This window comes from Pezoporus flaviventris, unplaced genomic scaffold, assembly GCF_033815535.1.
Source record: "Pezoporus flaviventris isolate CSIRO_AGI_PZ_B2104156 unplaced genomic scaffold, CSIRO_AGI_Pfla_v1 ptg000006l, whole genome shotgun sequence".
NCBI classification, from domain to species: Eukaryota; Metazoa; Chordata; class Aves; order Psittaciformes; family Psittacidae; genus Pezoporus; species Pezoporus flaviventris.
Genome location: NW_026892554.1, coordinates 11330559 through 11344694, shown reverse-complemented (window position 1 = coordinate 11344694; position 14136 = coordinate 11330559). Strand labels below are relative to the sequence as shown.

The 14136-nt window shown below is 40.6% G+C and overlaps 1 protein-coding gene across 1 annotated transcript in view; it reads right to left on the bottom strand.

Annotated features, from left to right (window-relative positions):
• Nucleotides 1-5550: 5550 nt before the first annotated feature.
• Nucleotides 5551-14136, bottom strand: part of SECISBP2L (SECIS binding protein 2 like) — a 30401-nt gene continuing 21815 nt past the window's right edge. Inside the window, exons 14-18 of the mRNA XM_061446894.1 lie at nt 13517-13679; nt 12606-12826; nt 11810-11964; nt 11126-11345; nt 5551-10142 (exon numbers count right to left, since the gene is read on the bottom strand). Of these exons, the coding sequence (XP_061302878.1) occupies nt 9472-10142; nt 11126-11345; nt 11810-11964; nt 12606-12826; nt 13517-13679 (1430 nt within the window). The 3' untranslated portion in view covers nt 5551-9471. The remainder of the gene's footprint in view (nt 10143-11125; nt 11346-11809; nt 11965-12605; nt 12827-13516; nt 13680-14136) is intronic.

Here is a 14136-nt window from a genome sequence, read left to right as displayed (position 1 = left end):
GTCACAGGTGCCAGAGGGGCTTTTCGCTCTCTAGAGGGAAGCCAGTACATTAACCAGCCCTCCTCGGCTCACCGGCACCAGCAAGCATGATTACAATGTGGGAGGTGAAGAATAGCTGGTGTTTTACAGCAAGTTCCAGAGAAAAATGCAATTGTGACAAGCTCTGCTTTCAGCAACGATCAAAAAATACAAGCTCGAGAACAGAACCCAGCAAAGAACAGCATTGTCCAAGGCATAGTAGCCATTGTGGGGAGGAAGAGGAGGGAAAAGAAAAATGCCATGCCTTTGTGAATTAAAGAGCTTTCTTCTCAAGGCTAAAACCAAGATTTCTGTTTAAGATACTGGGAAATCGGCCTTTGACCAGCACAGAGAACAAAGCTCCTTTAAGCACTGGTGAAACCAAGCCTACAGCCTTCTGTGCTGCCTAAAAGGAGCCTGTGTTTCTTGCTCACAGCTCGAGTTCCCAGTTGCTCTCAGGGCCCAGGGAGCCACCACGCTTGCTGCCCACCCAGCAAGACACAGGGAGAAGTCATTCTGCCCCTCACATGGTGCTGACATGTGACAGTGTGTGCTGCCGAAGGGCTGTGCCATGCCTGTTTTCTCAGGCTATGTGGGAACGCCTTTCTTGTGCACAGTTATAAACTGAAACCTCCCTCATTCGCTGTGTTACTGGCCCCATCACACCAAACCCTCCATCATACCCTGTTTACAGCTACAAACAGTCTCTCAGCCTCAAATATACCGCATGAAGAACTGGTGTGACCCCACTGGTGTTCTGTCACAGGGGACAGGAGCTTTGTCAGGTGTAACCACTCTGACAGGGCAGCACCATTACATATGAGCAGGAGCAAGCAGTTAACCAGCTGCAGCCATCTCTAACACCCCTTTAAAGGAGGTAAGGTAGCAACAGCCATGTCTGCAGTATCACCCCGGGGAGCCTTTGTGGCTGGGTGGTGCCAGCCCCAGGCACCCTTGGGAGTGACACCACTTCTGATCTGGAGCTGTGAGACCACAGGTCTAGCAGGCAGTTAACACTGCCGTGCTACCCTCCCTTTGCAGCACAGGGGCCAGGGAAAGCAAATACAGGGACACAAAGACACAGATGTGGCACTTGCTGGCAGCTGGAGAGCTGAAGGCAGATTGGGGACCAATGTAGAAGAGAGCAGCGAACTTATCAGTCACACGAGGAGCACGTGTGGGCAGCACAGGGAGCAGAGCTGTCGCCCACCCAGAGTACATCCGAGAAGCAGTTGCACTCCTGCAGGAGCCCAGAGGAAGCTGTTTGTGCTCCTTGCAAACAGCATTACAGAGCTCAGCCCTTCTGTTAAAACATAGAGTAAACGGGGGAATTTTTTCCTGTATAAATAGCAACAGCAGCATTAATTTATGCTGAGGTGCAGAGAGCTGATCTGCCTTCCTTCCTCATTGACATGCCTGGCTGATGCTGGTAGAAATCAGCAAAGTGCTACAGAACAGCAGGAAAGCCCCATAACCAGCAGTGTGGTGTCAGGTGCTTACAGGAAGCACTGGAGCACCTTATTTGCACTAACGGAAGTCATGCACAGCCACTGCTTCATTTTAAATGAGAGCAATTTATTTTCCCACACACTGAATCATTGTCACTGGTTTATCTCCCACAGGTACCTTTCCCTTGTTCTGAATGAGTTAAAACTAGGTGTATTTGACAACTGCAGCCCACCTGCTTTTCAGGAGGTGAGAGCTAAGGGGTTTCAGAAGGACAAAAGCACAACCCTGGATATAAAAGCAGAGTCAGAGATTAGACTGACACTGCTTTTCTCCTGTTCTATCTCTGAAGCATCCAACAGTGCTAATCCCAGAAAACAAGTCCCAGGGTGACTTACAGACAAGTTGTAATGCTCCTTCTCGGCACCACGCTGTGTTTTGCTCAGCCCAGTTTAACCATTCACAACATTGCTTTGTCCAAACCCACAGCTACCAGCCAGCAGAATACAGGGCTGGCCTGGGCAAAGGACCCATCCCTGCAGCTGAGCATGGGCATAGAAGGACCCAGCATGGCATGCAGCAGGGCTAGCCTAGACATACTGCATGTCCTCCCTTTTCGTCTCCTCTTTGCCTGGCAACATGGCCACCTTCTTCAAATACTGCTGGGCTTTGCCTTTTCCACAAAGAGAGCCCCCATAGCACAGGGGAAGAGCGGTAAGGTGGAAATTCCTGAGCAAGGGCCCAAAATTCAGAGCCAGAAGGTTGCTCAACAGCCAGCACAAAGCCAGTGCTTGCACCTCTGAGAAAAAGCAGTCATCAAACATAAACCCCATGTGCTTCAGCCTATCTCAGCACTTAAGAAGAGGCAAAAGCTGAACACTGGAGGAGGGAAACAGCATGGGGGACCCCACAGCTGTCCCTCCTGTGAGGTGGATGATACCAGCCCCTGGGCCTCAACAAGGATGTCCTGACCACATCACAGCTAGTCAGAGCTGCTGCAAGCTGTCACAAAACAACATTGCCCTAACCGCTGCTTTCTGAAAGGAGAGCTGCATGCTAAGAGCCTAAAGACACATTCAGCAGCACTTGCTGGCTTGCCTCAGCATTGCTTGCAAGGAGGCCAAGTGGTCATGAGCAAAACCCAGCATCATCCAATGTCCATTGTACCACAAAGTGCTGGAAGCAACTGCAGATGAAGCATCCGGTACCTGATGTGCTCAAAGCTGGCTCTGGCTTTGAGCACAGCTCCACAGCAGGAAGGATACAGAGACAAATTTCAGCCTAAAAGTAGCCTCCAGCTTCATCTGTGCAGAATTACCCACCACATGAAACAAGTTTCAGCAACAGCCCCACAAAATTACCATCAGCTCAAAAGGAAGTTGGAAGCAGTCACACTTCAATGGCATCAAGCGCTCGGTATCCATGCAGTAGCAGGCAGGGAACATCCTTTCCTGCATTTCAGCTTCAAGCTATATTTTTATAGAGCAGTCCACTAGGATATATTTGAAGAGAATAAATCTCACAACACAGCTGAACTTCTCCCAGTGTCTCCTTAGCTGTGCAGAAGAGACCCAAGGAAACACTGAAGGATATACCCTCACTGACCATCTCCTCCTTCCATCTGTAGACGCTTGCCTTTAACTTGGCTGTAATAAATCAGAAAGGAAACCTTGACATTGGGGCACCTCTGATTGCTTTACTTTTGTCAATGTGCTCTTCCTCTACAATCAACATTCCTCCATAAGGAAGGCATTGCAAGAGCTTCCTCCAGTTCTTGCTCCACACAGCCTTTTTGCCAAATATCCTTGCCTCTCCAGTGCTCACCTACTCCTCAAGACAGTCGATAGCAGAAGGGACACTTACCTTCTCAACTGCAGCTGGCAACCCTCCATTAGTTTGAAATTATACTCTCATGGGCAGAATCCATCTGAAGATGTACCCTTCCATTGCAAGAAATCAATTATAATGAGTTTAATGATCCAAATAACTTATGTTTAGGGTTTTTTCCCCTCAAAGATGCTGCAAAACTTTTACTGCAGTTCTTTTGGAAAGTGTAAACAACCCCCACAAGCATGGAGTAATGTTTATTATTACTTTATAACTCTGCAAGAAATGAGTAACCTACTATAGGGGCATTAAGCCTTATAGAATGACAAAGTTCTTTTGAATTTAGTGTGGACACCCATTAACTTTCCCCACAAACACTGATGGAACCACTGCCTGCAGGAGCTGCTGCAGCAGCCTCCAGGGAAACCCAACTACTAATGGTTGCCACACGGATAACCGTAGGAAACGTAGTTTACTCCGCACCCTTCCCCAGTTTCCTTTCATACAAGAGCAAGTCTGTTATCAGCTAAATTCCATTTTGCTAAATTCCTCTTTACTCAAAGTACTATCCTTGGAAAACACCAGCTAGAGCCAGGCACTTTAGACAGTGCCCAGATGGACACCCACCCACATCCACCTCCAAGAGCACTCACCGACCACTAGTGTGAAACAGGGATCCAGCAGCTACGAGCACAGCAGTGTCCTGGAGCTGTTGCCAGGAAGTACATTCCAGCTTTGGTCACCCTGTATTTTGTACAGTTTGCTAACTCAAAAGAGCCCAAAAGGTCAACAGACTTCACCTGCATCATCTTTAGGGATTCATGTGGGCTTTTTTAAGGCATTATTGAACAACAACAAAAGCACTATTTTTGTTTTTTAAATTCCTCTCTTTTACACACAGGGATCCTAAAAAACTGAAAGCAAGTCCTAAGAGCAGTACTTGTTGCATGAATAGTACAGGTTAACTAGCAGGGGTCTCTCTGCACATTACAGACATGCAGATTCACAACCTCTCGTGACCTTCAGTGCAGCAATAGTGGGAGCAATTTTGTTCTTGTGGTGGGTGTGCATCTTTTACAAAACTCTCCCTAGAGGCAAGGAACACTCCTCAGGAGCACTACAAAATGGTTCATGGTTCTTTAGCCATGAAGAAATGGAGAATTCAGTTTGTAAGGCTTTGGAGTAATAAATATTCTTGTCATTTCCATAGCTCAAGTCACACGGTGCCACCTTCTTTTTGGTTCTTTCCAAAACTCTAGCCAGGTGAAGACACAGGCAAAACCCAGACATGAGGAGTAATTGTGGTACAAGTGATAGCACATACAGAGTAAGGTTTGTAACAGAAGCACTTTCAGCAGAAGACAACTGCAATAGCAGAACTGAAACACAAAGTTAAGGCACATAAATAGAAAATTCAAAATTACAGGATGAAGCTGTATCCTTTATGAATTGCTACAAATATTCTCACACGTGGGAGTTGCAAAACCAGTTAATGACACTGTTACTAGAGCCACGGAAGTGTAAGCAGTTACCAGTGAGTCACTGGAGAACTTCATGTTATTTTCCAGAGGTGACTTCATCCATCAGGATAACAATAAAGGCAGGCCAACTTGCACTACTGTGTATTAGCAGCATGCAAGAAATCCTGGTTTTTGGAGGTGCTGTGATTATTCCTGCCCACTTGCTCTTAAGTAAAATGTTCTTTCCAATTCAATAGACTCACAGCCAGGTCTGGCTTAGAAGGAACCTTAAAGCTCACATCTAGCTCCAAATGCACTGACACAGGCTGAGACACCTTCCAGTAGGCCAGGTTACTCCAAGCCCCATTCTGCCTGGCCTTGAACACTGCCAGGGATGGGACAGCGACAGCTTCTCTGGGCAACCTGTGCCAGCACCTCACCACCCTCACAATAAAATATTGTGGGCCTAACTCAGCCTTATGGTCTCTGGCAGTTTTTTCTGTGTTCTTCCAGTCATCACGCAGATGTATGATGAAAGGGACCGGGCTCTATCATGAGAATCCCTCTGCTAACCGCGTTTTTCTCTTCAGCCTCCCTGGCAGTCACCATTCAGTCTGGGTGACTGGAGGGCTCAGCTCCCTGCGCTGGGGCCGAGGCCAGTAGCCCCCACATGGCTTCTCCACCCTGTGGCCAAGTACGGTGTAACACAGACCTTCACCTCCCGTAGTGCCAGGGCAGCGTCTGCAAACAAACCCAGCGTGAAGTAGCTGTGAACACACATATCACAGGAATAAAGCTGTAAATTTCTACAATCATTTTTATTAGTTATGGAAGAATTCCCCACTAGTATTTACATAGTGCAAAAAAGCTGTTATTACTCCAAAAAGTACGGTAGACAGAACAATTATCCTTCATACAGCAAAAAAGAAATGGAACAAAACCCTTCATATTGTATTTCGTAATGATTTTTCTACTGCTTTAACCTAAATATTACTATAAATTTTAAGACATTAAAGATTAAACAGCTTTCCTTAGTTGAATCTATTTAAAAGTAAAATATATGAACTATTTATCAACATTTAGAAGGTGGGCTGTGCCAACTGGGTTTCTACTTTCGGCTTTATCATTCATTGGTGAGGAAGTTTTGGGTTTGACATTCTTGTATTTCCTTACGTGTGGCAGGGCGGGTAGCAGACCCACGTTACATGTTTCTATGGCTTACTTCTGCTGGTTTTTGTTTCATTAACAAATTGTCATGTCCAATTTTTAAATAGCTAACGTTGACATCAACTCGGTAAACTTTCATTAGTTGGCACAACTTCACAGGAAATACTTAATGACAGTTCAGCAAACAGCAGCTTTTCAAACAATAATACTTTTTACATGTGTATTTAAAGTAACATTATTAAAATTGAAGCTTGTGTTAAAGAACCGGACAGAATCACATTGTGTAAGCTCCCACCCACCCAAATAAGCATAAAGACACCTCTTATCTTTACCAGAAGAACACCAACAAGTGCATTACTGAACATTTTCTATAATAAGTTTTTAAAACACAGGTCAATACCCCCTGTCATTGTTTAGCTCCAGTCTTACAACTACCTGCGCACAACTTAAGCAGATAAACAGGCCATCGATTTAAGCCAGTGGAACTAATGCTCTTAAGCACGTGCTCGCAGGATCAGGTCCCTAACCATACTCAGACATTGTTACTTGGTCCATCTAAGGACAAAGTTCTTCAGATTTTTCCCTTTTATATATTTGTAATCCACTTACTTTGACAGAGATACTGAAAGTATTCATATAAATAGGCTGTATACATAGACACCTCTACCAGATTTAAAGATCCCTACCCCTACCACAGATACATTAGTTTGGATTTTACCAGATAAATTAAGTGGTGAAATAATTTCTACAAAGAATGTCTTAAGTAGATTTGTTTTCCAAAATCATTTTCACAACAAAAATATCTATACACCTGTAACTACAGAAACACCTCTTCCTGGGGACAGTAACAACCTGTATAGTACACTGCACACCTTGATACTGAAATAGAAATTCAGCTACTTGTAAAAAAAAAATAATCATGGTATTGTAAAACATTTGTAGACTTTCTTTCTAAATTCTGGTGATAACAGAATCAAAATTACCACAGTGAGATACTCTCTTCAAGTGCTTCAAGTGGCAAGGAACTTTCCTAATTTTAGATGCAAATGGATCACTCCCACAGGAATTGCAATTTCTTTCTCAGAGTTATTGCTCATTCCCAGCTTATCAAAAGGAAGCACTAAAACCAGTTTCCTGTACTCAGTTTCAGTTTGCTCCTCTAAGGGTGATCTGCCACATTTGAAAAAGAGATTAGTTCCTTATTTGCTGGCAAATTGAGAGATATTAGAAGTGCTGTATCACCTTCAAGAACTCTATTAAACCTGTAGCAAAACTGCAGTTAAATAGTGGGCTGAATATTACAAGACTTCTTTGATACAAACGTCAGAAAATTTTAAAATGACAGTCCAAGTTCAGAAAAGACATATAAAAAGATGCGCCTTTGATGTTCGTACTTCAAGATCAAAAGTTATTTGAATCACTGGCACTGAAAAAGCAGAAGGAAAAATTACAAACACCTTTGTTTTTCTGATGTTCTGGTGAAGTTTTGCCCTCAGTGCATACATGGATCTCGGCTGGTGTCGAGACGTGCTTACACATCCAAGGGCAAGTTTTGCTTGTCAGCAGTTCAAACACTTATCATTTCCTAAAGCAAAAACTCATTCAAAACATACAGATGGTAGAAATCTGCCATTTTACATACAGTAAAAGGTTTAACATTCAGGAGGCATCATTCCTTAGTCTTTGTTTTCCTATAAAATGCCTGTTGTAACATCTAGGAAGATTACATTAAGGAACTAAGAACGTGACAGAACAGCCATTTGTCCTAGCAGCTCTCTATACTGCTTATCTACATAGCATTTGCTATGCCTATCAAAGCATTATTTACATAATACACACAGTTTCTATTATATTCATTAGCATCCAAAAAACCCAGGGGTAGATGATTTCTAAACCTGGAGTCTTATTTTCCCAGTGCAACTTAAAATGCCAGCATCACTAATACTATAAGCATTGGTCCCATATTAATATGCGTGGATTAAATACCTAACTAAGCTATCCATTTCTTGTGGGCTGGTTTTTTTTCAGCCTACCCAGAGGATTTTTATGCATTTTGATACAAGTGATCAAGAAAAAGGAAGTGAAATTAAAAGAAACATACATTTACTATGAAAGTGTTACTCATGTGAGTTACTCTTTGGCTACTCCTGTAGTGAAGCTCCTGCTGCTGGCAGTTTCAGTACTTCCCTTGCCAATATAAGACAAAAGTGGAAAATATACTCCTTACATGCAGTGTTTAGACACATACTCCATCTTCAACCTAAAATGAATTCATTATTAGTTAATGGATTTTGCTTAAATATCCAGAACACATGGAACAATTCTCCAGCAACATGTATGCTTCAGAGAGGGCATATTTTTCTTCTTTCACCTCAGAACCACTGAAATACCTCCCCATACTACAGGGCACTTCCTCCTTTCCTGGAAAACGACTTCCTTTTCTACTCTAGAGATCAACTCCCAAAGCTGCTACAACTGCAAGAACAAAGAGAGGTCAAATTTTGAGTAAGAATTGTTAAGATACACCCTGAACTCAACACAGGGGTGGCCAAGATCAGAGCGTGCAGATGAATGTGTAGATACACTGAGCCACCACATTGTTCACACCTGCTGCTAAAGGATTATTCTTGCTTTTTGCAATGTTCTGTAGGTTACAATATGCAAAACAGCATTCCTGAGGTAAGTGACAGGAGAAAGAGGAAGTCATCAGTTTACTAAGAGCCCTGGATAGACATTATGGTTAGTGATTCACTTTGTGTGGTTTGGCAGACAGCAACTGTGGAGAGAAATGAAGAATTTTTGTTTTCTTTGCTGTTTTTTAATGCCATATTTTCACCTTGAAAAAAACAAAACAAAACCACCACACAAAACCCACAACCCAAAATATTAATTATATCCCTCTGGTTTAAAGCTTTTCTGGAATCAAAGTTGTTGTAGCTTATTGTAACCATCTCAACTATCACCAGCTCTTTAATGATGCATTCATCGAGACCAACTTAAAAAGCTACATCTTGGCATAAGAATCATGCATAGATTTCTCTACTATTTACTTTGCATTAAGACTGCAAATGGGGTTTTACAGCTTTTCTTTGAAGAAAACTAAAATTTTACTTCTAGATGGAATCAGAAAAATCACAGCCAAATACACTGATGTGCCTGGCATAACAGCATAACACCAATGTAAAGGGTTGGTCATTTGTCAGTCTTAACATAGGTTATCTGTGTGAAAATGAGCTAAATGGTCACATCTTAATGAATGTTGCTTAAAACTGATCAGTTACAAGATGTTTCCTTTTACAAAAGATCACATGAATACTTAATGACAAATTATCCACAGTTTCTATTCTGGGAAAAAGAGACTGATTAAAAGCTAAGTTAGTTCTTAAATCAAGTAACAGACAACTACAAAAATATTGTTGTGAATTAAATACACATATTAAATGTTTAACAGTGCAAAATGTTGAGATGAAGCGTACGAAATAATGGCTGCAACCTTTACAACAGTTAGTTTTAATATTATTTCTAAAAAGTTCCTGAGTTCCTGCTTATTTTTTTACGGCATATAGATGGAATCTGTGTGTTCTTTACTCAAAGAGCTGCAAATTGTGGGTTTGTGTTGAGTGGTACTTGCGTGCTTATCATTTGTCCATTCCTCACCATCAGTGACTGGATCAGCCTGCTCAGAAGTCTCTAATTCTTCCTCTTCACTTTGTTCTGTGTTGTCTTCAGCACCGCTAAGGGTCTTCCCAAGCTGAAGAGTCTCCATAGTTCTCTGGGTCTCTGAAACCCAAGATTCAATTCTGCTGTTAAGCTGAACCTCTGCAGAGATTGGTTCATGGGCATAATCCTCATCATCTTCCTCCTCCTCCTCTTCCTCCTCTTCTAGCATTCCTGGTACAAGAGTACTGGTGGTACTGGTCATGGAAGAATTCAAAAGATCTCGGCAGCTGCCATCCAGTGATCCTGTTTCTGTACTCTGCTGTGAGGCCCATTCCAGATTGTCATCTGGTTTCACCTCATCTTTGTCACCTGGTGTGGCTTTTCCATGATTTGTTGCTGAGGTAGTGCCAGTTGTAGCCAAAGGTGGTTGTTTATTAATAGTGGCTTTTTCACTTTGACCGTTACCAGCTTTTTCTGCTGCCGCAGTCTTGCAGGAGGATTCTCTCTCATTTTCAGAGGTTTCTAACCCATCAGATGTTTCCACCATATTTCTCCAGTTTGTTTCTACAAGTTTCAAAAGAAGTTTAAATAGAAAACATTAATTCTTTCTATCAAAAAAGAATTTTCCCTGAACACCCCAGAACTGTTTAAGTAGTAGTAAGAGCTAATGATTTTAATATTATTCTATGCTTGCAAGAAAAAATTCAACTAGAAAATGGGAGAAATAGAGAGAAAACAGAAAGAGCTGTGAATAACTTTTAGGTTTTCACAGTATCCTTAACCAGACATTACAAAGTTGAAAGTTTGTGCACTTAGTTTCCTGTGTAAACTGTGGAAGCACCAGATGTATCAGTGAGTCTGGTCAAGGAGGTTACTCTCAAATATAACTTAAAATCGGAAAACTGCTATAGTATTAAGTCATCTGCTTAAGGATTTTTTGAAAAATGTTTAACAAATAAGTCTAAGACACCACAAAAAGAATTAATTAAAACCAAGATTATTTTCTTTTTAATACACCATAAGACTGAAAAAAAGAGGTTGTCTGACTTCAAACAAGCATTCTCCTTTTTATTCCCTCTGTCATCTGGGCTTAAGCAACTGGCTATATAAATCTTCCTTTTGCTCACACTAGAATCACTCACTGCCATGTTTCAATAATTAAGCTACATATCCTTTATTCAGAAACCTCAATAATTTAGTTCCTACCCTCTGTCATTAGTTTTTCCTCAATCATATAATAATCAATTCTGCATTTGGTACCAGTGCTACACCAGTTCAATAAAACTGGAGAAGACACCTCCACTGATGTGAGTTAGGTAACTAATGCTTCTGAGGATTAGAAATTTGAATTACTATTTTTATATAGTTCAGAGAAAAAAAAATTGCTTACACAAGTCCCTGAAGTCTAACCCATTTTCTCTTATCCCTGAAAATTGCAGAACACTGTGATTTATGAAGAAATACTGTATTTCTGGCTACAGTTTGCAATAAGCATCATTTGGAAAATTCAAACTTCTAGTTAAAAAAATAAGTTTTAGCACACTTACCATATTCTTTCTCATTCACTTCAGATATGGGTTCAGAAATAACACTACAGAATGAGATAGCACTTGCTGCAGAAGGGTTACGAGAATGGCCCATATGATGAGGTGCCTTCTTGACATTCTTCAAGGCTTCTTCTGCCTGCTCCTGTTCCATTGCAGCAACCATATCTCTGTATGCTTTTCTGGCCTCTTCAGTCAGTGATACCAGCTTATTAAACAGGTCCTAAGTACAAAGGCAGTTCTTAATTTCATTTTAAATTACTCCTTTTAGTCAGAGGTATACCACATAGCAAGCCTTAAGCTTATTAGTACCAAATACCTTTACTTCAAGTACAAATTATTCTGTATATTAAATAAAAATACCACCCCATGTTTATGCAGCTTTGAGGAAATATAAAAGATACTGGATTTTTGATTTTTTATTTTTTAAATTTTTACAATTTTAAGCCTTCCAGAGAGTTTTGGCATTTAAATCTATTTGAGAGCTACAAAGATGTTGCAACTGAAGTATTTCAACACAGTCTCTCAGTTCTGTAAACACCGCCTTCCAAAGGAAAACACGCTCATATAGGTCAGGTCAGGGCCATTATCAAATGCATATTAGTTAGGTAGGCTCTCTATGCCAAATAAATTCTTAAAGGCACATAACTGTTTACTCCAGTCATTTACATGAATGGATTTACTCACCTCAGCACCAGAGTAGTTGAAGATACCCACTACACTAACAGGAACCAGCTTGTTCACACAACGCCCAAGAGCTTTACGGCCAAGAGCAAAGACAAAAGGAATTTCTTGTTCCCGTGCCATGGCTATTACGTTATATAGAGCCTCATCCAGTCCACCTTGGAGAAAGCAATTTTAAATACATACCTAGTCAGTTAAAGTCATAGTATGGTGCTATACAACACTATTACATTTTAACTGCAACTGGTCAATAAAACTTCAACACATACAATCACCAGCTACTCTGTCCTACAGCATAACAAACTGTTCATTTCAAGTATAATCAGTATAGATCAAGGCAACATTCTCTATTCTCTATCAGTCCTGCACACTAATCAGATTTTTTCACAGCTCTTTTCTTGAGCAGAGCTTTGCTATTCTCCTATCTCAGGATGCCTCTATCTACACTTCTGGCTGTAGCAAAATGCATTGGTTGGCTAACTAAACAATTCATATTCCTCTCAAGGAATCCTTCTTAAGAGCATCCAAAGCTCAGAACTCTAGCTATATCAAAGACTGAACAGAATAAAATTGAAGTCTATTGTATTTGTTATAATATCTATTTTTCTTTAAGCTTTTCACCTCTCACGAACAAGTTTCTTCCAGAATTGAGTAGAAGAGAATGAATGTGGAGTGCCAATTACATAATTGATTCTGGGTGTTATATCATACACAGGAACTAAAAAATGTTTAAACCATGCTAATCAGCATAAGAAAACTATAAACAGTTAAATACACCATATATTTTTATCATTTATACCTTTTGACTGGATTTTCTCGCAGTTGGGAGATATGATTACACACTTAATCTTATTTAGCTTCATATGCTTAGTAACCTCACGCAACCCCATAACAAGTCTTCTTCTTGCTTTAGCTCTCATGGGATCCTTTTGATAAATACGTTCCTGGAAGCTGACAAGCTCTTGCAACAGGAGAGTCACACACTCATCTATTTCCTTACTTAGCACTTGGTTACAGTATCTGTCAAGTCAAAAAACATCCAATATTAGCATAGCACATAATCAATACTATTGCACCAAGCCTTTTCTTTTACCAAGTAATTTTACTTCCTTGGAACAATTACTAAACTGCTATTAAAGTTATTAAAAGGATTTAAGACAGCAGACTGTATATTGTAAGATAAAAATCCATCCAGGAAAATTTGTATTTCCACTAACATCCCTCACCTCAAGAGGTCAGTCAAAAAGAGTATTAAAAAATACCAAAAATACCATACTAGGTGCCATAAGCCACTATTCCTTAATTTGCTTCCCTATAAGGATAAAGAAGTAAGTGTGACTATAGTAAGAGTGACTATTACAGTATTTTCAGCATTCATAAGTATTCCATCCCATCCAAAGTGTACATAGCCCTTCTTTAAAAAGATTTTTTTGGAGATTACTTCCACCTAGCTTATATGTTGCAGCAACCAAAGTAGTCCAACATGCAGGTGCGTACATATATACACACACACATTTGGGTATGTATACACGCGCACAGAGCAAGCCACCTATGGCAAAAAAAAGAGCACTTACAGAAACTTCTATTGATGAAAGGGAAGGTTATGTTCATTAAACTCCTCCTAAGCCTATTAAAGCTATCCACACTTAAAAGACAAGGATGACTGAAGCACAAGCCTTTAATTTATATTAATGAATGCAAAACTCTTACTCTCTGAATCTCTTGCTGTGAATTTTAGTTATTGCAGAAGATGCCATTGGACTGCCTATTCCAGAACTAGCAGGTGAACCTTGTGACACTGGGGTCATGCAGTATGGAGAATTCTGACTTGCTGGTGAAAGCGAAGTATCACTAGTCATGCTTAGTCCAGTTTCTGAAAGACAATTGTGAAACATTATAAAAGGGAAAGACATTTTCATATAAAAGAAACAGTATTATACTTCTGGATCACTCCCTTGCTTTTCCCAAATTATGTTCTGAAAAACTGAACAGTGTTCTTCCCTGGACTGGGGACAAGGGGGGATCAGGACAAAACAAGCACACACCCAACATTCAGCATGGGTTGGATAAATAAGCAATATTTGATTATTCATTTAAAATTTCCAAAGCTTAGTTCAGGAAACTGACAGAACAGAAGGAAAAGGTTGCCTAAATACAACTTCTTCCAGTATTTCTTTACTATTTAAATATATATAATATTTAGCTAACTTATTCCTAGAATATTGAAGCTTTTCACACTTCAGTCAGGCAGGTTACTCAGAAGAAAAGTTTTGAACAAATACATCTGGAATCTTGACAGACACCTCCTCCCTGCCCAAATTTGTCAAAAA